The sequence below is a fragment of the Neovison vison genome, chromosome 2 (genome assembly GCF_020171115.1).
Source record: "Neovison vison isolate M4711 chromosome 2, ASM_NN_V1, whole genome shotgun sequence".
NCBI classification, from domain to species: domain Eukaryota; kingdom Metazoa; phylum Chordata; class Mammalia; order Carnivora; family Mustelidae; genus Neogale; species Neogale vison.
The window spans coordinates 100,590,714-100,617,790 of NC_058092.1; the positions used below are offsets into that span (position 1 = coordinate 100,590,714).

General features: G+C 50.0%; 2 protein-coding genes across 4 annotated transcripts in view; both read right to left on the bottom strand.

Moving 5' to 3' along the window:
* Positions 1-3,744, bottom strand: part of CD58 (CD58 molecule) — a 40,259-nt gene extending 36,515 nt beyond the window's left edge. Inside the window, exon 1 of the mRNA XM_044238993.1 lies at positions 3,614-3,744. Within this exon, the coding sequence (XP_044094928.1) occupies positions 3,614-3,683 (70 nt within the window). The 5' untranslated portion in view covers positions 3,684-3,744. The remainder of the gene's footprint in view (positions 1-3,613) is intronic.
* A 4,743-nt stretch (positions 3,745-8,487) lies between these two features.
* The window catches only part of IGSF3 (immunoglobulin superfamily member 3), a 95,259-nt gene continuing 76,669 nt past the window's right edge, over positions 8,488-27,077 (bottom strand). For all 3 annotated transcript variants that reach the window (XM_044238996.1, XM_044238994.1, XM_044238995.1), the window contains 4 exons: positions 21,173-21,583; positions 17,313-17,720; positions 13,432-13,899; positions 8,488-11,676 (listed from right to left, as the gene is read on the bottom strand). In XM_044238996.1, the coding sequence (XP_044094931.1) occupies positions 11,426-11,676; positions 13,432-13,899; positions 17,313-17,720; positions 21,173-21,583 (1,538 nt within the window). In that variant the 3' untranslated portion in view covers positions 8,488-11,425. The remainder of the gene's footprint in view (positions 11,677-13,431; positions 13,900-17,312; positions 17,721-21,172; positions 21,584-27,077) is intronic.

Consider the following 27,077-nt stretch of genomic DNA (forward strand, 5'->3'; position numbering starts at 1 on the left):
AAGTCTTTTTAAAAAAAGACATTATTCTGTACATATTCAGTGGGATATATGGATGAATAAAAAGAACCGTGAAGAAACTCCCAACTATAAAGTTTGTGCTTGGTAGCAGTACTGGTAGAGCAGTGAGGAAACGATTTTGTGTTTAATGCATATTAGGAGAACATAGTGATGCTATGAGGAATAGTGTTCTCACTGTGGCAAAGGGAGATACAAATAAGGAATAGAGGAAGAGAAAAATGAACCAAATTGTTGAATGAGGCTTAGTGGTAACAGGATAAACTCATGACTTTGTGAAAACTTCCCCAGCTCTTAGAACTGACAGCCTAGAAATGAAGACTCCAGTAGCCTTGAGCACACCTAATACCCAGACACTGATTTCTAAATCCCATCTCCCACTAAAAGGAACGAGAGACTCTGTTTATAGGCTGAGGCAGGAAAAAGATACAAAATGAGTCCAAGACATGCTTCTGTGCCAGAAAGTAGGAAGTTCTCAAAAACTGATGGAAACATAGCAAAGAACATGGAAGCACACAGAGGTTCCCATTTGCCAAAATCTGGATCACCGAGCATCAGAAGAGTTGACAAAAAATGCCATCTTAAGAAATACCCATGGGTCAATACTCAAACTAAAAAAAAAAAAAAAAAAATTAAAAAAGAGGAGCAAAAGCTCTTCATTACTCAAGAATGTCGATGATGTATAAAGAAAAATAGGGATAGAAAATTGCCATCCACAAATATTTTAGTGGACTTGGAGAAGAATCACCAGTGGATGCTAAAACACTGGATGAAAGATTGTTTTGGAACAGGACAGTTACACAATCTCAAATGTCACTTGATAAATCACATATTATTTACAAAGGGGAACAGGTGCCTCTATGATAGAGGAATCTAGTGGATCACCTTAACCAAATAAGCAAAGTTAAGTTCTCCAATAATGGGACAAATAGGACTGCATCTATTGAGATGCATGGAGAAGGACACAACACATCTATGGAACGCTCCTGCAAGTTATAACCAGAATCTAATCATGAGGAAACAGACCATCCAATTCTAGGGACACTATAAAACTGGCCCACACCTTTCAAAAATGGTGATGTCATAAAGTACCAAAAAAAAGAAAAGAAAAAAGAGTTGGCAAGTTTTAGATTAAAAGGTATTAAAGAGGCAGGACTAACCAAATGCAGTGTGTGATCTAGGATCAGCTTCTGGACTCTATCAGCAAAGAGTTTTATACTGATGGTATATCTCCTGACTGTGATCATGGTTTCATGGATTCCATGAGACATACATTTTTAAAAAGACATACGTTGAAATGTTTACAGGTAAGGTGTCATAAGATCTGCAATTCTCAAATGTTTAGACAAAAAAAAATGTGTGTGTAAACAGAAGTAAACCAAATGTGTCAAAATTTTAATAACTGGGGATTCCAGGAGAAACGTGTGAATGTGTTCATCATACTATTTTTCGCAACTATTCTAAAGATTTCTGATGTTGCAAAGTTTTAAAGAAGGAAAAAGAAATATCAACCATGCCTACTCCCCTTTCCTCTGTATTACTAATCTCCGTATTAGTTTACTTAACCACCTCCCAACATCTATATATTTACTCATTTATTCATTTGCTGTCTCTCTCCCCCACTATAATGTAAGCTTCACAAAAGCAGGAAAGTCTGTCCCTTGTTGTAACCCCAGTCCCTTGTATAGTGCCCAACACATAGCTGACCCTCAATAAGAATGTGTTCAGTGAAAAAAAAAAAAAAAAGAATGTGTTCAGTGATCATGTTCACATTCTAGGAAGTATATACTCTCATTACCTTTCCTCACCAGTGAGTGATACTCTCTCTCTCTTTCAAGGCAAAGATAGTGAGGTTTGCAGAAGTAAGGCAACTTACGGAAATTATAACGCAGGTGAGGAGCAGGGCCAGGGTGGGAAGCCAAGCATCTGACTGCAGAGCTGATGCTCTTAATCACTGGTGGGCAGCTTCCCATTGAGACAGGCTCTGCCTGTAGGTGCATCTGCCCCTTTGGCACAGCCATCAGCATAGGAAAGTTGGGGGGGGGGTCCTGTGATGGCATCCCCCCGTGACAGCATCCTTGCCTCCAATGACTCCCGGCTGCAATCCTTCCTCCATATTGCTGCCAGATTATTCCTCCTAAGCACATGGTTCTGATTCTGTGAGGCCCAGAAAGAATTCTCCTTTGCCTGCACAAGATAATCCAGACTCCCATCCGGGATGTGTAGAGCCCTGCAGCAGGGCCTCCAGCTCCCACGGGCACACTTAGGCTCTAGGGACACCAAATGATTCTCAACTGCCCAGGTTCACCCTGAACACTGTGCTCCCCTGTCTTTTTCACCTCTTGGAATTTTTCCCACATCATAGCAGGTCCATACACCATCTATCCTCCGAGGCCAGGTGCAAATACCCTCCCTTCCATGAAGTCTCTGTTTCACAAGACAGACTTGATTCCACAGAAGACACTGCTCCCTTCCCTGTAGACGACGCCCAGAGCACTTTATGCTCAGCCTGTCTTACAGCATTTACTTGGGTGCCTTAGAATGTAGGCACTTCGCGATCTTCTCAACCCCTCCGCGCGCTAGGCAGTCTCCAAAGACACGCACCCCATAGACACTCAATGGGAGCTGGTTGCAGAAAGAGGATGGAAGATTGACTTATTGTATGTGCAAAGGGGCCCCTAACGGGAAACCTCAAGGAAATAAGAACTAGTTAAGTGTTTATTATTATGCTTCAGAGGTTTGGCTATGACTGTGTGTAGGGGTTTATAAAGGTGGGGAGATAAAAATGGAGACATAAATATTTCATGGGGCTGTGAACTTAGCTGAAGAAATGGGAAAGGGATGAACGCAGTTCTACACGCACAGATTTCTTTTACATTTTCAGGGGAGGGGAAAGGAGCACCAGCCGCCCTGCTTCGGAATCCTGGGGCGATTCGGTCATTTTTCTTGGTGGGTCCCTGTCCCAGGTCGGGTACGCTTCCGGCAGGAGCTCAAGCCAAACGCGCGGCGGCGTTGGAGGAGAGGGGAGCAGAAGGGGAACCAATCGGCAGTCGCCGCTCCTGAGCCCCACCCGGCGCGCCGCGGATAAGCCGAGTTCTTTGGTAGGTCCAGCCGCCGGGACCCGTCCTGGGGGAGCTTACCCGCTGCGGAAGAAGTGAAAGGGCCGTCCCCAGCGCTAGGCGACGGCACCCCGGGGGTGTGGGGGGGGCAGCAAGTGGTTTCGCAGTCACTGGAACCCCAGCAAAGGCACAGCCTTCCGGAGAAACACCCAGTGGGGAGGTGAAAGGGCTTGGGGGAGATGGGGATTAAGGATTCTAAAAAGAAAAAACCACCGGAAAAGTGAGCGAGCCACAGTCCCATCCCTCTTCCAAAGGCGGATTCCGGTGCCTAAGGTCAAAGTTGCTTCCTGACTACCCATGGGAGACTTGTTGAAGTGACAACTCTGCCGGACAAGGTCCCGCGGGCTGAGTTTCTTCTCCCCAACCCAGCCGTGGCCGCCTCGCGCCCCACCCGTCCACCCGGCTCCGGAGCCCTGAAGCCATCGACACCCCCAGCGCTGCCTAGTCCCCGCCAGGGCGCGGGGAAGGCCCCCACTCACCGAACTGGAGCGCCAGGCAGACCACGCCGAGGACCCCCGCGGCCCAGCCACACGCACTCCCTGCGGTCATGGCGCGTCCGGCTGGCCTCTAAGGCCCTACTGCGCTGAGTGCACCCTAGTAATTTCGCCAGCAGCCCCGCCCCGGCCTCCCCGCTGTACCAGCCCCGCCCGCTCTGGCCCCGCCTCGTCTCCCGTCCCCTGCTTCCTGTCCACCCTGTTCCCAGAGTTTTTCTGCTGCCTCCCGTCTGCTCGGTGGAGTCCTTCCATCAAAATGGCTTGCGTTTTAAAAACCAGGCTTCTCTTCGTTCCCCCCGCTGCTCCAGCACTTTTCCTGGACGTCTGGGACGCGATGGAGGCAACTTTGTAACTGGGGGGAGGGGAAGCTGTCGAGCCCCTCCTCCACCCCGTAAAGCTGCGTCCCACTCGGCAGGCCGGTACGGGCACCGGAGAACTCTGCCGCAGGACCGGGCGGCTCTGAAGCACTTCCTTCCGCGCTTGCCTCCAGCAGCAGCAGCAGCAGCAGCGCGGAGCTTGCTGCTCTGCTGCTGTCCTGGAATCTTAAAATATAAGGAAACGGGACATTTGGGGCAACTGCTAGAACGTGCGGGATTACCTGATGCCGCCGGTCCCGCCGGTCTCATTCAAGTTCAGGCCACCTTTTCCTTAAGCCTGCCCGCCCCCGCCCCCACCCCAACCTTCCCTTTCCCCGGAGCTGGGACTTATAGCCTTGGTTTCTCCCTTCTCAGTTTCCTCTTTGTTTTCCTCCTCCTCCATCTCAGCTGTGGACTTTCCCTTAGGCTGAGGAGCCAGGTCTGGTCGGGTCTAGTCGCCCCTTCACTGTTCGGCCTCCCAAACCACCCGCCTCAGATGCAAAAGGCACTTGGAACATTCCATCCTAGTGATTAGCCTTTTGTTTTTGTTTTAAGATGTATGTATGTGTTATTTATTTGAAAGAGAGAAAGAGAGAGCGCGAGCCGGGAGAGGGGCAGAGGGAGAAGCTGAGAAGGAAGCCGGCCTTGGGGCTCCATCCCACGACCTAAGCCAAAGGCGGACAGGCGCTTATCCCACCGCGCCACCCAAGCGCCCCCTATTGGTCATTCTTCTTGATTGGCTTGTCCTCGCTCAAATCTGTCTGACCCCAGACCGGAGGACTCGGAGAACGGAACCAGCTCCTCACGTGGCTTCCATGTCTTCCCCCCTTTCGTAGAGAAGCACATGAATTGCCCCCGCCCAGCTGCGGGAACTAAGGGAACTCTAAACCTGTTCTGGTGAACAGGACAACCTGCTGTCCTAATAAACACCAGCGTGTCTGTTTAGAAACTGAGTGGAAATGTGCTTTATTGTTGCTGTCTTCTCCATCAGTCTCAAGTGAGGATTCCAAAACCACTCAAGACAGTTGAACTATACTGTAAGAATTCATTAGTTCTTAAGTCAAGCATAAAATCTTAAAAGGTATCTGGGTGGCTCAGTCAGTTAAGCACCTGACTCTTGATCTCAGCTCAGGTCTTGATCTCAGGGCTGTGAGTTCAAGCCCTGTATTGGACTCCACACTGGGTGTGGAGCCTACTTTAAAAACAAAACAAAACAAACAACAACAAAAAAAAAACCTTAAATCTTAAAAGGCATCCCTACCAATGAAATTTCTGGGACCAATGTCATGTACCTACCTGAAGACATTCCCTATCAACTGTAGATACTTGGAACATGAGGAAGGAGCAAAGTATAGCACAAAATGTGAGAAAATCACATTTCTGCTCTGTCCCGGGCTGGTGGGAACTCAGGCCAACTAAAAAAGGTAGGATGAGGTCAAACTTTTAGACTGGAGACTCTGAATGTTTTTGAACTGAGAAGTGATATAACAGCAAACATCTGCTGAGCACTTACTAGCCTGGCCTTGTGTTAAGTCCATCACCCGAACTAATTTAATCTTCTTGCTGCCCCTGTTTTCACAGAAGAGGAAACAGACACTCAGAAAAGGTAAGTGACTTGCCCAAGGACACACAGTAAGGGGCAGCATGGGCAGTCCAGCTGAAGTTCATCTAAAACACCACTCTCACCCTCTCTACAGATACAGCCATGCTATGGACTGGACTGGCCAGCAGATGCTGTCAGTCCAGCAGGGCTGTGGAAAAGTCTGCCCAGTCATGTGGGGCAGGGAAGTTTGCCTCAGGTCATGGCCTCCAGCCTTTGGGTAAGGAATGATTCATTAGGTCTTCTTTGGTTAGATGTTCCTCTGACCAAGTCCAACAGCAGTGCCAGCTTTCTCATTAAGAGACATGCTATGCTTCTATCAAGCCATTTTGGGGGAAATATTTATTTCACACCCAATGTGGGCCTTGAACCTGTAAGGACCTATTTTACTGCCCCTGCTCCCCTTCCCCCAGGGGACTTAAAAAACAAGTCCTGGAAACCAGCTCCAGGTGTGGAGGCCAAGAAAAACAAGGCTGTACCCACCTTGAATCTAGCCCTGACAGACGTACAGCCATCTTGGCAAAGCAAAAGCTGGCACCTTGCACTGTAAGAGTGGGTTAGCATAAGAATGGCCATCCTGGTTTTAATAAAAGTGGGGTTGTTGAATGCTCAAAAAAAAAAAAAAAAAAAAAAAAAAAAAAAGAATGGCCATCCTGAAGGCTGGGAAGCTATTTTACTGAGCGTCCCTAACCAGCCCACAGGGCGCAGGTAACTTGAGATAAGAGAAAGTAGCTAAAACCTAAGGAACAACTTAATTATATACCACCACCAGGGCGGTTACGTAGAGGCGCCACAGGGACCAGATGTTAAAGAAAACAAATAGTTAACTTGCAGAAATCACAATCCTGCAAGACAGGAATCTCCCTTGGTTTGCAAATGTCCTGGTGATTTACAACAAAAAGGGCTATCTCGTCAATGGCCCAATTTCCAGAGAAAAAGGGCTCAGTTCCTCAAGGCCTTACCCTCCCCACCATAAAACTGAGGGAGGCTGAGGCAGAAGGAAATGTAAATCAAGTTAAATTTCTTCTAAACCTAAGTCTCACTTAACAGCCAGGATGGCGCCAGGGTGATGCCGGGGTGGCAAAGGTTAAACCAAGTTAAACTGTCAAAGTGGGGCGCAAGATATGTATGTAGCTATGAAGAAGTGCCTTGAAAATGCTATATAAACCCTTGGCTTTGAGTGCTTGGGGTCCTTGTTGAAACCCGCTGCGCCAGGCCGATACTTGGACCCCAGCTAGCTGGGGTCTTGCATTATCAAGAGTGTTCGCTGTCTAATTGAGGGGTGGTCGACTCCATACCCTAACAAACCCCAAACCCCAAGATTAAGGGCCTCATGCTCTACTAACTGAGCCAGCCAGGCGCTCCTTCTACCAAGCATTTTAGAGGAGCTTCTATGCGTGGTTTAGCAGATTTCATGAGTCAAAAGTGGCTCTGAAAGGTGGACCTGAGTTAGGCAATGGGCCCAAAAGGCTCTATTCGTATACTGAAAACATGCTCCCAAAAGGAGAGTGGATGTATTTTTCATCTGGTGCCAGTAGTGAGGACCAGTCACATCTGCTTATCACTGCAGATAAATCATGAACTAGAGGGGGAAAAGGAGGGCTCATCTAGCCTGCTCACGTGGCATGGGGTTGCTGCTCTTCCTAGCACGTCCCTCTCTGGTTCTTTGGCTCTAGTTCTTGCCTACCTTGGAACTACCCCCCAGGAAGCTTAGAAATCCCAGGACGAGAGAGCAAAACACTGCTCCCAATCTTACATACATGGAAATTGTCCCAGCCTCTTGTGGAAATGTACATTCACTTCACTCATATAAATACTGGGCAGATTTGCACCAAAGGCGTGGATGGGTAATCTTCTTCCACAATACTCCATTTCCCTTTTTAAAATGTGCCTTGGCAGAAAGAGAGCAGTTGGTAGAAAAATTAGGCAAAAGTAATGCGTAAGACATAACATGGAACCATTCTGGGTACCCAAGGGATAAACAATCCCATTTCAACTCCTGGCCAGGCCAGCAGCTGCAAGAAGTTGATAAGGATGCGGCAGATGGGGCTGCGAAGCCGAGGAAAGCACACATTAAAGCCTTTGAAAGGTTTGATTTTTTTTTTTTTAAAGATAAAAGGAAGCACCTCCCTCTGCTTTTTACCCGCTATCTAGTTTCTTTTGCATAGTCAGTGCAATGTACAAAATTACAGATGGGTTTTGCCGAATCATGTGTCACTGCTGTGGTTTTAATCATTCTATCATTCTCACTTTGCAGAAGTGGTGAACTCCTCGGTACTATCCCAGTGTTCGAGTGGTGTGGGGAACGTGGACTGGTGTGCTGTGTGGGAGAGCACCCTGAGCAGGAAAACACAGCTCCTGCTTGGCTCCTGCCTCCCAGAAAATGCTTCCTGATAAGTCCACAGTCGATGGGGCAACACTCCATCCTTTGAGAAAGGCGGTGTGGTCTTATTGTGGAGACTCTGTAGCCAAGGGGAAGTTGCTTGTTCCAGTGCTCATCAGTCTCCTCCTACCCCTTCCTGTCCCACCCCCTAAAAAGGAAAGCTGTTCGGGAACTCTACTCGTGAACCTGCCTATTGGGCCTCCAGGTGTGTGGTGCCTGCGCAGATCTGGGGGCAACATGGCCTTGACAATCAGGGTAACTGTGTACATGTACTATGATTCATCTTTAGCAGTTGACGGTAAAGCAACTTGGGAAAGGTACCCCCCCCACCCCCATCATCTGTACAAGGCACTCTTCAGGCTGGGGGCAGGGTAGGGTAATTAAGGTTACAATGCTTGACCCTTGAGCCTAGCAGGCCCATGCCAGGGGCAGAACAGCACACCTCCAGGGCTCAGTTTCAGAGGAGAGAGGCAGTTTAAGGGAAAGGAGGACAATGGGCTCCAGTAACTGTAAACAGCCGTATTTTCAACATAATTTACTACAGGTCTCTGAAGTGTATATAAAACATTTTAGTGCAACATTTTACAAATAGTTTTCCTTTTAAAAAAAAACAAAAAAAACCCCAAAACAAATCAACAGCTCTCTACATCATGCATGGGTAGTTTTCTTACCCTACCTGTTTTGTCAACAATAAACGCAGAGAAACCATTGTTTGAAAAGAATATGAAAACCTGCTACAGAGACACCCTGATGAAGGAGGGTGTGGTCATATCAGTATCCTGGGATGGGCCTAGCACAGTGTAGTTTTTCATGAATGCAACATTGTAGCTGTAGATCCGTCAAGAGAACAGCTGGTAGTTTTCCTCTCTGGGTCCTCGGCCTAGAACTCCCGTAGGCCGTGTGTGCAATGAGGTCTCCAGCCACTGGAGGGCACCATTACCACTCACCTGACACCACATTTCCGTAGAAATGGCCAAACAAGGTCCTGGGTATTTGTCGAAAAAGCTGAAATGCTCACCCTTTGATGGTAGCCCCCAGCCCAAGAGAAAATATACAGGGGAAAAAAGAAAAAAAAAAAACCCCAATCATTAAAATACTGGCTTCGGTTTCTTTTCTTCCTTTTAAATTTCCTGCAACTGCTTCACATTATTTAATTTGTGCGTCACCTACTTTTCTATAGCTGAGAACCAATGCGAAGTCAACTCTTCTCTGTCGTTTATACTCCCAGTCCCACCCAGCCCTCTGGAATCTTCCCCTTCTCACAGAGGAGAAAGTAAGTCGTCTTCCCTCACTGACTCAGGCTAGAAATGAGGGGCTAATTTTCCCACAGAAAGCCCACGTGGCTGAAAGGAAGAAATGGGGCCAAGGACTGCCTTCTTCCCTCCCTGCTGAGCCGGCTGACTACCTCCAAAGTGTTGACGCAGCCTGCATCATAAATGGGAATGAGCACATCAGGCTACGGGGAGTGGGGGGGGGGGGCTGAAGGGGTGGTGCCTACACACGGCCCCAAAGAAGAGCACTGGAGTGTGGGGAGGAAAGGGAGGCAGGCTTCCCCTCAGCTGAGCACCTGTGCCACCCGCACCCCCGCGGACCCCGAGATGGATTGGCAGCCACATGGCCTCCTGCCACGTCTGTTCAGCCTCAGAACAGACAATAATCTTTCTGGTTAGACTTAGCTCCAGAATCCCTGGTGGCTTTTTCTAAACTGGGAATTCCCTTGGGATTCAAGATGCGAGCTCAAGAGGAGAGGAGACGGCGCTCTCGGTCGGCAAAACAGAGAAGCCCAGGGCATAAGCACTCCTCCCATGGAGTAGGCAAAAGGCAACACTTGTAAACCAGGACGGGGCTCCAGAGGAGCCAAGCACACTGCCCCGGGATATAAAGGAACAGGGGGACACTGGCCTTGTTGGGCTTTGGTGGGCATTCGAAGGAGATGCCACCATAACAACAAATAACCAAATCACCAAAACCACAAACAAGATCCAAGAAGGGGAAGGGCAAAAAGCCACACCCAGGCCTGTGATGACTTCCCGCTGAGACTAGGTGTCCTCTGAATGGGTCACAAAAGGGCTGTGTCTGGACCTCTCCTGGGCAGATAGATATTCTTACAGCGGTAAGACACAAGGGGATAGAAACAGTGGATAAGAAAGACAGGGCTCTCTCTGAGGAAACTAACTGCAGGCAAGAAGAAAAACCTAGTCTTCATACCTCCATCCCAGCAATTACAGCTCCCCTGCTCTCCAAGGTCAGGCTCCCTCCAAGGTCAGACTCTGGAAACCACCTGGTCCCACCCTGACCCTTGCAGGAACTTAGCCGTCAGCGTGGCCGGTGCCCCCACAGGTGTTCTGTGGTAGCTGCTCGGGCCCTGATGTGTTCAGCTCAGACTGTCCCCTTTTCAGGCTCCCTGGCCACTTTCCCTTAAGAGTTTGGCAAAGCACCTTAGAATGGAAGCCCACCCGCTCACAGTTATCAGTTAAGAGACTGCTCGTGCAGAACAGATGGAGCCAACAACTCGTCCTTTCTCCTTCCTTCGCTCATCACTGGCTTTGACCAATCTGAAAGTCAGGAGCTGCTAAATGTAGCCCTCTCCCCACTTCAGCTGGCAAAGTGCGTGCCATTTGGAGCTTCTGACTTCCTCTCCAACAGAGTAGGGGTTGTGTGTTGTTTTTTGTTTGTTTTCATTTTTTTTTTTTGGCAAGCTTGGGATGAAGCCTATTTTTCGCCTCCCTGCCAGGCTGGTTGGGTACCATCTACTCCTAATGGGGTTATGCTGGATTTCTCCTGTATGTACACAGTTCTTTGAAGCAAAATTCAATGCTTTCATCTTGACTACAAAGAAGTTCCAACCACTCCAGCTGAGGGAAACGATAAGATACAAACTGGGCCCACACTACACATAATTTTCAAGTCTCATTAAGAAAGTAAAAAACGCTCGGATGGGTTCTGATCCATGGGTAGCATTTTCAAGTATGCAAAAACAGTAAGTCTTGGAAGAGATTCCTTTGCGCCGTAACGTTCATCCTTCCTTTTGCCATCAGTGGTACGTTAAAGAGAAATTCGTCCGTCACATTACGGAATCCAAAAAGGGTAAACCGAAGGGATTTAAAAAGAGTCCATTACAAAGAATAAGAACCCCTGTAACATCTATCTGGGAGTACTCTATAAATCGGTGAGTAGACGTGGGACCTGGAGCTACTCACTACATTACCGGAAACAAAAACAAGGAGCCTAATTCTGCAGGATAAGGACTTCTGCTCCAGAACAGCTAACCAACCAGGACTGCCACCTCAAGGCAGTCTGTCTCTGTGACTGATCGGGGACTTCGAACGCTTCTCAAGTCTGACAGTTTTCGGCGTGAGCACTCCAGGGGCTGGGTGCCGTCCACTGCACGATCACAGAGCAAGAGGCAGGAAGGGAGAGTCTCAGCTCCTCCGTGGCTGAGGTCCGCTGGGCTCCCCTTAGTCTATGGCTCCTGGGTGGATGCTGAGCACGGGGGGCTCCAGGCAAGTGGGGGAGTAGTTGAGGTGTGGCTCTTTGATCCACAACAGGGGTACCCCGTTCTTCCCGTCCGAGTTCTTGCTGGAATTGCGGCTCTTGAAGCGCACCAGCAGGATGGTGATGATGAGGATGCCAAAGATGGGGAAAGGGTAGAAGAAGACGAAGTAGAAGAGGGCGTCATTGGAGCAGATGATGGACTGCAGGGTGGAACCTGGAACAGAGAGGCAAGACCGTGAGGGCTGGGAGCCTGGACCTCTGGCCCTCGCTCCCGGAAGCCCTCGCCCAGCCTGACCCAGCTCCCGCACCCACCCTGTCTTTTCCTGGCTGCTGTGAAGAGAAGAGAGACCACCCCCCTAGCCTTGCTCTCCCAGCAGCGCCTCTTCCCATTCACAGCTGGAAGTTCATTCAAAGTAATGCCTCCAGCTCCCGCAGGGAGCCAGTACGGACTGCCTGGAGAGCTACAGAACCAAATGCAGTTTACTGATTGTGAGCCCAAAGGGATAGTGGAGCAGCTGAAAGTTCTCACCACCTGCCCGGTGAAAACTTCACGTGTCCCTCTGGACTCAGTTCTGCTCCAAATGTCCTTCTTTGGGAAGGACACGTTCTCGCCCCACCTCCCAGCTTCTGAAAGCAGTTTTACTGGAAATGACGCTTACTCACTTAAAATTATCAAGTGAAATGCCATTACGGACCATTTACCAATGTCCACAGTGTGTGTGTGTGTGGCTGTAAGGAATTCAGTCCTAGTTATTCCTGGATGTGGAAGAGAATGAAACCTGCTCCCCCACACCCCAGATCCAATCGAGGTCTGCTCTGGTGTATGAGACCTCAGCAGCAGACCATTTTCTCTGGAAAACAGGGCTGCTGATGACCTCTATATACTATAAAACTTAATAAATAGGAACATCCACAGTGGGAAGATAAAATGTGGACTAAACACCTTTGCTTGTACTTTGGGGTTATTCAGTGGATTATGAGGGGGTCTGAGTATGATTTAGGCTTTTCTCTGCTTCCCTTTCTACTGCATAGCCATTGCTCAGTATTACTAGGAAAATTCAACACACATTTATACTTGTTAGATTTCCAAAACATATGAAATTGCTGATAGTCGCCCACTTTCGACCTACAAAACCTCAATTTCATATGGTTCCGTCTCCCAAACAGGAGGTAGTCAAAGAAAAGAAAAAGCTGACAAGACGAAAAAAACCTCCAATCAAAATTACCCAGGACAATGTTTTGGCTGAAACGGAAAAGAGGTTATGGTTTCCCGCAGATTCTTTATTTGTGCATTGCAGGCTGGTTCTAGGATGCCACACTTGGACAGTAGGCCAACTTAAAAGAGCGACTTGTGAGAACAAATCATTCAGGCCAGCAATGATTTCTTCCAGTCTCTGGCTGTGGAGTCCCTTGATCTGATGAGAAGACTGAGCTCTGGACCTTTCTGGAGCAGCTGATGGCGAGCAGGGCCCTCCAGTATCACTGATCATCCCAACCACTCATGCAACATTCAGCTCCACTTCCAAGTCACCCTCCAAAACCCACGTGAGCCAGGAACTTGAGAAAAACAGAGCAGCAATGTACTCGGGCTTCATTTTGTGTCCTTCTGAGTCTGAAACACGCTAACTGGCTAGAGCAGGATGAGGTGAGATATTCTGAAGAGCGACACCATAATGTCGCTTGGGTACTTGGATAATGAAATGTTACCAAATGGGAATCTGGTGGAACATCCAGTTGATTAGGAAGATTCCTGGATGGTAAGTTCCCACTCTAACTCCTATCCTCAACTGAGGGTCAACTATACGAACTGGTATGGCAAAGCCAAAATGCCCTCGACAGGTGGGAAAACTGCTTTGTAACCCCATAATCAAGCTCTGATTTTATTCTTCCAGACTGCTGGATTCACCAGCTGGAACCAACGGTTGGAACCAGCAGAGACATCCTTCCCCTGTAACCTGGGCCGACTCACTTGTGTCCAGAACCCGGATGCCGATGGGGGCCGACTCCTCCTCCGTCAGCCGGTACCACTCCTTCTGAGGGCTCGGCAGCCACTCCTCCACGCGGCAGGAGTAGTTCCCAGTGTCCTGGGGGCTCGCCTGAAGCACGGTGAGCCGGTAGAGCAGCGGGGAGAGCCTCTGGAAGCGAAGCCTGCCCTCCCAAGGGCTGCCTTCTGGGCCAAAGATGGCATCTGGGCCCACGCTCAGCAGGGCCGTCCGCTCCATTTGGTCCTCCTCTTCTTCCTCGTCCCCTTCCTCCTCCCGCTCATCCAGGCCAGGGCCGTCCCTTTCCCCTCCGGCTTTAGTCCTCAGAGAGTACCAGGCCACGGCAAAGCGGGAGTCCTGACTTGACCGAGACACAATGCTGCAGTCCAGCTGGAAAGCTGCCTTCTCGGACACTGTGGCATTGGGGACCACCGTGTCCACCTGCAGGGCAGCATCTGAGGGGGGCAAAAAAGGAAGAAGAGGCTGTTTTAATTTCTTTGCTCAAAATAACCTGAATGTCCATCACCAAATACACTCTAGTAACACAGTAATACTATACAACACACACCTATTGAAAAGAGCAAGGTGGTGCCGTGTGCCTGGCGTGGGGGAAGGAGACTCCAGAAAGATTGCTAGGCCCTAGAACACTGTGTACTCTATAGGTCACTGTATGCAGAAGAAAATATATTTATTTTGACACACGTATGTTTATGTTTGCTTCGAATATCCACAGAATTCACAAGAAGCCAGTACGCTGGATTTAGGGTGGGCTCAAATCTAATGACTTGTGTCCTGATAAGAAGACAAGGGGACACACAGACAGAAGGACACAGAGGCAGAGTCTGAAGCAATGCGGCCACAAGCCACAGGACACTTGAGGCCAAGAGACACCGGAAGAGGCAAGGAAGGATTCTTTCCTAGAAGCTTCACGGAGAGCCTGGCCTTGCTGACAGCTTGCTCCTAGACTTCTAGCCCAGAGAACTATCAGAGAATAAACTTGTTTCAAGCTACCAAGTTTGTGCTAATTTGTTATGGCAGCTCTGGGAAACTCACTCAACCCTCAGCAGCTTCTGAGTTTGAGCCATGTGGGTGGGGACTGTTACCCAGATCATAGTGAACCGAGGAGCAAAGTGTTCTCCAAAGACTCAAGCCCGAGACCTGAAAGGGCCCCTCACCCTGAGCACAGACCACCCCCCACCTCACCAGAAGGATGACATGGACAGCATCCTCCTGACCGAGACAGGAGACACAAAAGGGCCAGGAAGAGGGACCCAAGTAGGTGAGTCACACGTCACAGACACCACCAGGCAGCATAATCAGTTTCTTTATTTTGCTGCTGCCCTATTTTTTTTTGGGCTCAACGGGACAAGTACTAAACAAACAATCCACTCCCTACCTCTTAAATGGCCTGTCTGGCTCCGTTTATGAAATACTCATGACAGATGCCAACACAACGGCAATGAAAGTAGAGATACCAAATCGGATTCTGCTTGGAGGAAAACCAAAGAGGAGCATTTCCCAAGTACTGTCCTGGGCTTTCGATGAATTGGTTTAACGTTGCTCACAGGTCAACGCAAAGCTGGGGTCCCCTCACCTCCATGGGGCTGGCCCGTCTAGAATCTCAGTGTGCATCGCTGGCACAGAAAGGTTCGGGAACCTTCTACAGGTGGTGAGAACACCACCTTGGCCCCAGCTCCCAAGGAGGAGAACACATTGGAGAGCAAGGCGGCAGGACGCAGAATATCCATTCAAAGGCAACTCACATTCCTTGGCTCATTGCTTACCCTTCCAGAGAGCAGGGCTGACTGTAACCCCAGAGCCATGAGAGAGAAATGCTGCAGCTCAAGGGGCAGTCCACGGTATCTTTGCTCTGCAGAGCCTACTGCATTAGTGTCCTAAAGCTCCTGGCGGCTGGCCAGCGAGAAGCAGTGGACCCCAAACGGCAAGACGATCAGCTCCTGGACATTTAATTTCCTGGAAGGATCTGTTCCTCATCTACTCTCCTTTGTTTTCTTCTCGCCTGAATGCTTATGATCTAAAGATTGATTTATTTATTCTAGAGAAAGAGCCTGAGCAGGAGGGGCAGAGGGAGAGGGAGAATCTCCAGCAGACTCTGTGCTGAGCACAGAGCCCGATGCAGGGCTAGACCTCACAACCCTGAGATCGTGACCTGCGCAGAAACCGAGAATCAGTGCTTCACGGACTGCACCACCCAGGTGCCCCGAATGCTTAAATATAAGCAGGTGAGTTTTAGTTTAAATTTCCTGGCTCCCTCGCGTGCCTCGTCTGCAGGAATGACTCAAAGCAAGTTTTCTGAATGAAATGAATGCCCGGGCGCCTGGGTGGCTCAGTGGGTTAAGCCGCTGCCTTCGGCTCAGGTCATGATCTCAGGGTCCTGGGATCGAGTCCTGCATCGGGCTCTCTGCTTGGCAGGGAGCCTGCTTCCCTCTCTCTCTCTCTGCCTGTCTCCTGTCTACTTGTGATCTCTGTCTGTCAAATAAATGAATGAAATCTTTAAAAAAAAAAAAAAGAAAGAAACGAATGCCCACCTGCCCACGCACTCCCCCTCCCCTCAACATACCTCTCTAATTTGGTTGCCCATGTCTGTCCTCTTCTAGAATAGGCCCAACCATCTACCTATGCACACCTGAGCTCTCTTTCCTGTTTCAGGTACAAGCCCGGGGAAAGAAGGCCACCCCCAACTCTCCCCTGTATGTTAGGCTAGAATGCAGCAGGGACTTGGTAAATGTCCATCCCCTCCTCATTGCCCTGCAGCCCTGGAGTGGGGACGTGCACATGGTTGGGTGCTGGGGGACAAGAGCACCCGGCAGCCACCTCTCTCCAATTTCATCTTTGAGAGAGGACACGCAGCAGTTTCTAGGCATGGTAAAAGAAAAAAAACAAAGGCTCCTGGGAACTATGAGTAACTCAAAGCAGAGGTGATTTCCCATCCTGCGTAGGCAAGACACAGAGCACTGAGATAATGCCTCTTTCCCAGAACAAATGGTGTGTTCACTCCGAGGTGTGTTCCATGACACGTGGGCCTGGGCACAGCTGCGAGGCTCCCGTGTCCTACCCACGAAAAGAGCGTTCTCGGGAGATGTGCCAACGTGACAGACACTTCCAACAGACTACAGACAGGAACGCTGGGATGCATGGGAAACGAACAAGACAGAGCGTTCTCGTGGACACAGGCTACCAGTCCATTTCCGCTCCATGTCCTCTGGGGGACCACTGACTTTTTGCTGGGACCAGGATGGATGAGGATGTGGTGTCCAGAGGACCACCTCTGCTTTTATTATGGATGGAAATGTGTAACCATAATCGTACTGAGTAATTATGTTCATTTAGCTACTATAGAAATGACAAGGACAAGAAAGGCCACACAGAGTGGTCACTGGTACCAAAAAATTATTAGGTAGTGAGAGATTAACGTTCATCTTTTCCTAGGTAAAGCAAGCTATTTCTATTTAAAGCACGGGAATCAATTCTTTTCCGCTGAAAATCCACAAGCTTAACTTTTTTAAGCCACATGGCTACTATTTCAAGATTTTTGCATCTCCACCACCTTCTGAGCTGGAATTGTACTCTTTAACAAGGAAATACTCCACGTTCTGCAACAGTTAACTGAAAAATCCTATTCTGGTTAAGAAAGAGAACGACTTTAGGCCAAAGCCAGATGTGCCATTTTTCCATTCACTAGGGGAAAAAAATGTGAGACAATTCTGAATGCAAATACAAAATGTAAATGGTCATATATTTAGCTGCAAACAATGTGTTAATACACTCACTCTGTGCAGTGCACCAAGTATAACCCTTAGAGGGGAAAGACCCAGAGCCCTGTGGGCCTGGGGACATTAACCCTCACCTGGCCTCGTGACGGTCACAGCCATCTGCCCAGCAGTGTCCTCCGCCCGCTTATACCACACGCCGCTGGGGCTGGGCAGCCACTCCTCCACGCGGCAGCTGTACGTCCCGCTGTCCTGCACAGCCACGTTCTGGATGAAGAGTCGGTACACGCCGGGGGAAGGACTCTCTAAATGTAGCCGCCCCTTCAAGTTATTTCTGGCCGCCTGCTCCCCATAGTGGAAGGTAGCCTCGCGGCTCAGGCGGGCCACGGTCTCCCGCTCCGGGTGGTTGGGCTTCCACACAAACCACTCCACCAGGAGCTGGGAGGCCACGCTGGTGCGGTTCAGCACCACACACTCCAGCTGCACCTGCTGCGTCTCCAGGATCGACAGATTCCCCTGCGCTTGGCTGAGCCTCAGGCGGCTGTCTAGAAAGGCAAAGAAAGACATATTAGCCTCATGGAACAACAGGCAACTCGCATGCACCCTCTCCATGTGCCGGCCCATGGATGCCTTCTGCATACTGAAGGGCAGCGGCCCACTCAGTTAGCAGAAAGGTCTCCCGGCTGTGGCACCCACACATTCTGAGTCCCTTGATCATGTACCTGAGTTCACAGACTGCAAGCAGTTCATGGAAACAGCTGACCCCAATTTCTATCTCATCAGTTCAGAGGCATAGGAGAGGACAAGCACGAGGTACAGATGACTCCACACCCAAATGAGAGCAGCCCATGAGCCTATGGGTGACCAGCAAGGCTGGCTGGGAAGGGTCAAGCAGATGAGGGCATGGTGAGACCCTCTTTCAAACCAAGAGCAAATTTTGAAAACTGACCACATGACAGCTAGAATATGCTGGGCCACCTACCACAAAAGAACTGCAGACAATACAAATATGTTCCTGAGCTGGCTCTACAAATCGCAATTCTTACTTTCTTGGGTTCCCTCTCAAAGTGAGAACAGAACAGATCTGACCTTAGTAAAGAAATATCTGATATCGATGGAACCAGTGACTTGAAAAACTCAGCCAATCAGATTCTCTTCCAGAGAAAAAGTGTCACTGATGATGGTGTGCCCTGATGACATGCGTGTTGTTTCATAAAAGGTCCTGATGAGCCTATCTGGACCAGGGGAGCCAAAAACCTACAAAACTGTAAAAGCACAGAAGCACCTGGGGAAGGACACCTCCTGAGTGATACCCAAGGTGGGCGTGGCATGCACGAGCAATTTTTACTCTTTTTACACTTCAAAACTGTCGGAATATTTTACTATGCAATTCAATAAGTTTTATAATTAAAAGGTCAATTAAAATAACAGAAAAAAGGGGCGCCTGGGTGACTCAGTTGGTAAAGTGACCAACTCCTGGTTTCGGCTCAGGTCATGATCTCAGGGTCATGAGACCGAGCCCCAAGTTGGACACCCACTCAGCACAGAGTCTGCTTGAGATGCTCTCTCTCCCTGTCCCCCAGCCCTCTCCCCTCATTCATTCTCTCTCAAATAAAATCTTTAAAAAAAAAATAGGAAAAATATTTTAATTTTTATTTTTTTTAAAGATTTATTTATTTAGAAAAAATATTTTAAATAACGAGTCTCCCAAAAATATACATGTACATATATGTGTGTGTGCGTGTGTATAAGGCTATTAACTCTGATGGTCTCTGAGTTGAAAGATTATTTTCTTCTTTTATTGTGTGTTCTCCAAAGCTCTATAAGCATATTCTTTCTTCTCAGGTAAAGAAGGAGAGGGGTGGTATGTAGAGAAAAGGAACTGGAAGCAGAGGCATAAGAAAACAACAAAGAAACAAACAAAAAAAATCACTGAAAAGGAGGGATGTGTTGTTTGAATCAGCATCCTGTGAGCTTTCTGTTTATAGTGCTGTATTCCCACCAACAGAGATCTCACTAACTGTGTTTTGACAAAATCCGTGCAGCCCTATGTGTTGGCCCAGTTAGCTTGCTCTAAGTCTGTAGTCTCAGATGGGGAAATTCCCTCGATAAATTTAGGATCCACTGAGAATCTCTTCGTTTCTGCACAAATGAGCAAAGGCAATGTTGATGAATGGTGACTAAGAGGGAACTCGAGGTGGGCGGGGATCATGTCCTCCCAGCGGAGAAAGTGACCCAAACTGAAAACAGGCAGAAAGAACAGAAACCTAAAAGAACATCTGTGGGCCAAATGACAACTGTCAGTTTTCAAAAGCCCCAAGGACCAGCCTGAGGTCTCTGGAAAAACCAAGAGGGATAATGGAGACCAGAGCTTCCTTCACAATACACCCGCAGAAGGGTTCACAGAAGTGTCACCATGAGGGGCTGAGAACCCTGCATTGGGGCAGTCTCAGCAAGACAACATCCCAAGGGAAAAGAAGGGGGATGGCCCCAGTGCACTCAGTGTGGGCCAGGCCACGTCCTGGCCTCTGCCTCTGGTTCCATGCACTGTCTGAACAAAGGTGTACCGAGGGCCCTGGGAGACAAGCCGTGGGAACAGAAAGGTGAAGAATATATCCACACACATGCACATATTTAGTTCTACATATAATACATACTACCTGATAATAAATGCAAAAAAATAAGCAGCCCATAATTACTCACATACAAATAGGTAAATAAACAGAATGCCAGATTGTGATGTATGCTGTGCAGGGGACAAGGAAATGGGTACAGGGTGACTAGGGTGCTAGTTTAGTTAAAATGCACTAGGAACACCTCTTTGAGGAAGAATGAGATCAATGAATATCTATGGTCAACATGTTCCAGCCTAAGAGAACAGTAAGTACAAAGGCCCTGGGGTGTTCGAGGAAAGCTGCCATTTGTTTCTTATTCACTGAGTATTTATTAAGGGTGCCATACCAGTGGCTAAATATACAAAGACAGAGCCCTGCCCTCAAAGTACTTAAAGTATAGTGGAAAAGAAATGCAAACAAATAATTATTACATCAGGTATTTTATAAGGAAAAAGGAACCTCTGGTGATATGGGAGAAAGCGGGGAAGGCTTCCTAGACGTGGTGCTGAGTGAAGTCCTGGGGATGGAGTGAAGACAGGAGAAGCAGGAGAGGGCTGTTCCAGGCACAGAGGAAAACGTAAAGGAAGACACGGAGACTGGACTTGGGGTGCAACAGAGCACCCTGGCCCATCAGGAAGGACAGGCTAGTGACAACAGATTGCAGGCCACATAGGAAATGAGGGACGGAGAGGGAGCTAAATGGCCACATCGTGTGGGGAGTTCAAAGAACTAGAAGAGCTCTCTAATAAGGAAAACGGGAGACTGACAAAAGCACCCTCCACTCCTGAAAAGATATGACCCAAACTTATTCTGGGTTGCTCCAGAGGCAGATCTAGAACCTGGAGGGGAATTACAGGGAGGGGTTTTTTAATGAGCAGGGCTGCCCTGTGGTGGGTGGGAGGGAGTCCTGCAGAGCTCAGGTGCCTCCCCTGGTCTGTCAGGAAGCAGAATGGGGCCCCCACCCACACGCTCTGAGATGGGGGCCGAAGCGTAGTCCGCTTTGAAGATGGGAAGGAATCCCCTCCTGGGTGGAAATGGGTGGTAAGAAAGAAAGGGGAGCAGAGCAGGGAGACCAGAAAGTGCCTCCCAGGCAAGAATGCTGGGTATGGAGCCGGCACCAGCCTGAGATCCAAGGTGCAACCTGAAAACCCAGAAGGAGATCCAGGAGCCGCCGGGGTCCCGGCCTCACCGCCTCGTGCCCAGCACAGTCACCCTGCGGGGCTGGCCTAGTGAGGAAGATGCTGTCCCTAACAGCAGAGCAGAGGGCACTTTCCTGAGTTAGCCTCAGCACCAGGCGGCACTAGGACGAGGTCCCCCCGCCCCCCGGCAGTACCTCCATGCTAAAGCCACTGGCCTGGGATGGCTGTGCCCCAGATCCTTACCTGGCTGCTTCACGGTGACCTCTGTGCGCCCCGAGACCTCCTCGGCCAGCTTGTACCAGGCATAGTTGGGGCTCAGCAGCCACTCCTCCACGTGGCAGTAGTAGCTGCCACTATCACTGACCTCGGCTCTCTGCACCGTGAGGCTGAACAGGCCCCCGGACACGTGCCTCTCGAACTGCAGCCTGGACCGCAGGCCCTCCTCCTCGGCGTAGGTGCCGTACTCAAAGGCCGAGCTGTGGGTGGTCTTCAGGATGAGCTTGCCATCGGCATCCGAGGGCTTATGCACGTACCACAGCACGGCGAAGTGGGAGTTCTGGCTGGTCTGAGACTTGACGGAGCAGCTCAGCTGGATGGGCCTGTTCTCCACCAGGGTGAGGGTCCGCTTCGACTTGCTCACCTGCAACTTTGTCACTGCAAAGGCAAAGGGGGGCAGTTCAGCGGAAGCGCTGGAAACCTGGCCGTCCCTAGCCTCGCCTGCGGCCCCCAGCCAGGCTATGCCCAGCACAGCTCCTGGAGGACTGAACGCGGACGGGCTTCCCCCGAAGTGCGGCTCAGCGTGAGGCAAGTGGCACGGAGCTGGCTTCACCCCAACATCCCTCCACCTTCCTCATATCACCCAGCCTCCAGGGGACTCTGAGAACACAGATCTGCCCAATCACTTCCTGCTTAGGAAGTTTAATGGCTCCCAACTGCTTATCGCTTATAAAGAAAAAGTAATTCCTTTTCACAGTACAAAGTCCCTCCAGGATCTGGCTCTTGCCCAACTGTTCTGGCTCATCTCCATGACTCACCCCTCCAGCCCCAACCCCACCACACGGGCTCCCCCAGTCCCTCTGCACCTCCCTTTTTTTTTTTTTTAAGATTTTATTTATTTGACAGAGAGAGAGAGAGATCACAAGTAGGCAGAGAGGCAGGCAGAGAGAGAGAGGGGAGGAAGCAGGCTCCCCCTGCTGAGCAGAGAGCCCAACATGGGGCTCGATCCCAGGACCCTGAGATTATGACCTGAGCCGAAGGCAGAGGCTTAACCCATGAGCCACCCAGGTGCCCCAAGCACCTCCTCTTGGAGCTCTGGTCTCTGCCCCTCCCCTTCCACCATCTCCCCTCTGGCCCTTATGCGCATTCATCTCTCCACACCCCACCCCACCCCACCCCAGTTCCTACTCCCCCACCCCGACCCCCCCCCCCCCCCGCCGGCAGCCCCAATTGGCGCTGGCATCAGAACTCTCTACATATCTTCTCGCTGTTTTTCCTTAGTCTCTCTTCCACCCTAATCTTTGAGCGCCCTGAGGGCAGAGATCAACCTTTTCCCTGACAGTCTGCAAATATTTCAAGTGTAGTCCTCCTGATGCTGAGTGCCAGGGATGGCCTGAAGAACACCACCATTGTGCCTAGTGGACGGTCTTATCATTACACCCCCCAGAGGCTGGCACAGTGCCTGGGCTTCAGAAAGTACGTGCTCAGTGTCTGCTGGGATCTGTGGGGGAGAGCGTGCCCGAGAAATGTGGTAGCAGGCAGTTGGAGGATTGCTGGGGGTGATCTTCCTGTGGGCAGAGAGGGGGAGGAGGCTGAGAAGAAAGTGGCGAGCAATGGGACAGAACGGAGCTAACTCCAGGGTCCTTCCCCTCGCTGCCCTGCTCCAAAACCAGAGGAAGGGCAGACTCCACAGTGCCACCCTACCTGCTAATTAAGGACTGGGCTCACCTTTATGGTGGCAAGAAGCCAAGGTCTAAGGAAATACATCTCAAGTAGGTAATCTGGGATCATACCCACTCCACCCTTATTACACCTGGCTCTGCTTACTCTCCTACCCACCATTATCCCCCTACTGAAAAGGTTTTTAAAAAAAGGAAAAAGCCACAGCTCCAAGTTCCTCCTTGGGAGTGAACAGTGAAAGCAGCTTTTCACACCCCAACTGAAATTTCTGAAAGCCCCAGACCATCATTTGGATGCCTTGGTCACGCACAGATCAACATTCTGGGTGGCAGAGATGATTCAGCAAGCTAAGGGACGGTGGGATCTAATACCCAATGCCATTACTGCAAAGGCAACTCCAATAACGAGTAACTCAGTGTGAATTAGGAGACACTATTCACGAAGGACTGCTAAATTCACATTCCCACAGACCTTCTCAAGCCATTAAGAGCAAACCAATATGAATGGCACCTGGGCGGCTCAGTAGATCAAGAGTCTAACTCTTGATTTCGGCTCAGGTCATAATCTCAGTGTCATGAGATCAAATCAAGCCCAGTAAAGGGCTCCATGCTGGGCTTGGAGTCTGCTTAAGATTCTCTCTCTTCCTCTCCTTCTGCTCCTCCCCCACCACCTCTTCCCCTCTCTCTAAAAAAAAAAAAAGAAAAAGAACACACCAATATGAGAGAGAAATCCTCCGTCCCACGCCCCACCCTTCTTTTTGTCTTTTTTGTAAACAAGCCCCTCGCCAGCCTTCTCCCTTCTTCAAACACACAAAGTCCTCCAGGGCACACAGGAATCCAGGGCAGGGTTTACCAGTAAGCTTCCCAGCTCTGCAAACTAGATGCATTTAGCTTGCCAGTCGACTTTGCAGATCCGATTCCTACAATACTTGAAACAACCAGCTCCCTTTTCATTCCCTTCCAACCCAATTCACCACATGCAAATGATATCTATATCAGCACAAATGATACCACCTGAATTATCTGGTTCTTGTCCAAAAAACTGGGTTGTTCAGTGTAGAGCAGAAAGAGCTTTAAAATGTATTATTAATTGGGGCCAGATTATTTTTGCAACTGTTACTAAGGAAACCTCAATTGCTATAGTAACTGCATATGTTAAACTGAAATCCTATGACTAAGCCTCAATTCGGTCACGTGGTCTGAGAACAAGAATCCAAGGAAGGAAGATGTTTTAAAGCATTTCCATTTTTTCTTTCCTTGCCATGTCAAAATATTGTGAAGTGTTGAAAAGCTTGAAAGAGAGGCACTTTTGAAATGTGGTGCCTGCCTGACAGGTGGGCAAGGGGTCAGCTCCTACTCTGTGCTTGGAATTTCCTTCCCCATCTCAAGGGCAGGGAGGGCCTTGCCTGAAGCCCAGGAGAGCCCGCAGCCCCCATGCCTAATTAGGAAGATCTCAGGAGTCCTGTCTGGTACTGCCCTGGACAGTAGGAAGCCTGCCTGCACCATCACCCTTCGTTTGGCAGGGGGGGCAGCCCACTTCAGGATAGTAGAATTTTCTTAAAAAAAAAAAAAGATTTTACTTATTTATTTATGAGAGAGAGAATGAGGGAGAGAGAGCGTAAGAGAGGGAAGGTCAGAAGGAGAAGCACACTCCCTGCTGAGCAGGGAGCCGGATGTGGGGCTCCATCCCAGGACCCTGAGATCATGACCTGAGCCGAAGGCAGTCACTTAACCAACTGAGCCACCCAGGCGTCCTAGGACTGGTGGAATTTTCATCGGTGTGATGACAATACCTCATAGGAGTATGTGTAACCTAAACGCAATGGTCTGTAGAAAGTTTAGCAAGAGTTTATTTACATTTTTTACTACTTCCATTTCATTTTGGTCTCTGGGTTCAGTGCCACGTTCAAAGCACACCACGAGATCCAGAACTGTCAAACAAAGTGGCCAACTTTCTACTAGACGTGCAGCCACTGGCCTGGGCCCGACGTTGCCTGAGAACTTGACAGAGATGCAGATTCCCAGAACGCCCCCCGCAACCGCCCTGCTACTGACTCAGAATCTGCCTCTAACAAGATCCCTGGGTGATTCACGTGAACCCTAGAGCCTGAGAATCCACAGATAGAGCCCCATAAGTGAATGGATTTTGGGAGGGAGACAGCACACAGGTGATGAGAAAGCCAGGGGCAAAGGTGGGTTAATCCCCAGCTGGAGTCAGCAGAAGGTAGAGGCAGGAAGAGAAGCTGGGAGTGAGGCCCCACCTGCCAGTACAGGCTCAGGTGAGTGCTGCCTCCAGGGGGCGCCTCAGGCTCCCAGGGCCGTGCTGTGCCCTGTTTGAGGGAAGGGCCCTTTCTTTGTGCACCTGCAGTCTTTCGTAGGCCTTTCATGGGGCGGGATCCTGGGTTTGGCATTCTCGGAGAGGTGGCTGTGTCACAGCAAGGACAGGTGGAAGGCCGTGAGAGGTGTCTGGGGGAACTCAGCCGCCGGGGAGAGCAGCGGCTTCACCGGCCAACCCACCCATCCTGCAGACCCTGTTTTGTATGCCATCCCCCAAACCCCCGCCCCGAACTCCCTTCTTCCATCAGTCAAGGACTTCCTTCCACCCTGCAAGAGCTCTTACAGGCTGTCTCACGCTGAGGTTTGTTTTTTAAAGGCCTTTTGTTTCCTACAAAATTATAAGCATCTGAAAGCCAGGGACTGTGACCCAACCATTTGCTAAACAAATTAAGAAATGGGTGACTGAATAAATAGGTGACTGATCTTTTCTTGGAGGTATGGGGATCTAAAGGAGAAACGTTTAATCCCGACTGCAACAGGAGGGACAGCCCATTTCACAAAGTGTGCGACATCTGAGCTCAGCCAGCCCTTGAAAAACAAGTGAGTAGGTGTTGTCCAGGCATAGGAAGGGAGAGAGAGGGCACCCAAGAAGAGAGGGGCCAGGGGAGCAAAGGTGGGAACTGCTCGGCACACCACAGTCAGGGAGAGCAAGCGGTCAGTCCTGCAGGTGAGGTCAGAAAAGTAAGCCTCCACCGGTCTGCAAGGGGCCTGGGATGCGTACCAGACGCGGACCACTGCGGCTCTCAGGGGGCCATCTGGGGCCACCTGGGGCCTTGTGGGGCCCTCCGACATCAGCATCACCTGGGACTTGCTGAGACCACGGAACCAAAAAGCTGGGGGTGGGGCCCGGCGAGCTGCAGCCTCACCAGCCCTCCAGCCAAGTGGGAGGCACGGTGAGTAAGAGAAGACACAGGTATGGCCGTGAGGTGGCCGCAGGTAACCCAGGAGACAGCAGTTTCTGTACGGGGGTGCACAGGGCCAGAGGGACCAGTGAGGAGACTTGGGCAGTGAAGGAGCAGAGAGAGGAGGAACACTGGGCTTTACTAAAGACAGGGGACAGCGATCAGAACAGTGAGGCGCAGACAGGGCCAGTGGCCGGACAGCAGACATCTGTCAAGTTGAAGCAAGCAAGTCAGGCGAGGAGGGAAAGCTATGGGAGAGAAATGAGTGTGTGTGTGCATGCGTGAGTGTGTGTGTGTGTGTGTGTGTGTGTGTCGCACCCTCCCTCAGAGAAGGAGACCGCAAAGACACACGCCAGTCAGGCAGCTACTATACCTACAGTCCCTCTATCCTAAGCCCCTGCTCTTCTCTCCCCCCATGGTCAGGCCCTACTTGACCCCTAGAATCTCTGTGGCCATACTCGGCCTGCAAGGGAGCTCTCCAGTCCCCACCCCGAACCAGGGGGAACTTCCTAAGCCACAAACAGGAGCTTGCTGCTCCCAGCTTGGGGCCTGCTTGGGGCTCCTCAGGACCACAGTTTTCAGCAGATATCAGCGAAATCTGCGGGCAGGTTTTTCTTTGTCATATTGATGGGAAGTGGGGGTGCTAAGCAGATGAGGGCCAAGGATAGATGCAAACCCAGGCCTGGGATGGTTCTGGGCCCCAAACCTCTGGCTCTGTCCTGTGTGACTTTCAAATGACATTCATGTGGGGGGAAACAATACTTTTTTTTTTTTTTTTTTAATTTTGCATGGTTTTAATATATGCCAGGTAAACAAAGGGAGGATTTTCCTTTGTTTTGTTCCACACTGCAGCAAGAGTTGCTCAGGATTTCAGAAAGCATGTCGTGGAGAGCCGCACTGCTGGGGCTGACGGGCCTGACAGTCGGTCGGTGTCTCTAGGGACAGAGCGGTGTGTCTGCCCAGCGTAGCTGTCCCTGAGCCCTGAGTCACTGTGCTACGAACTCCTTTTCAAAA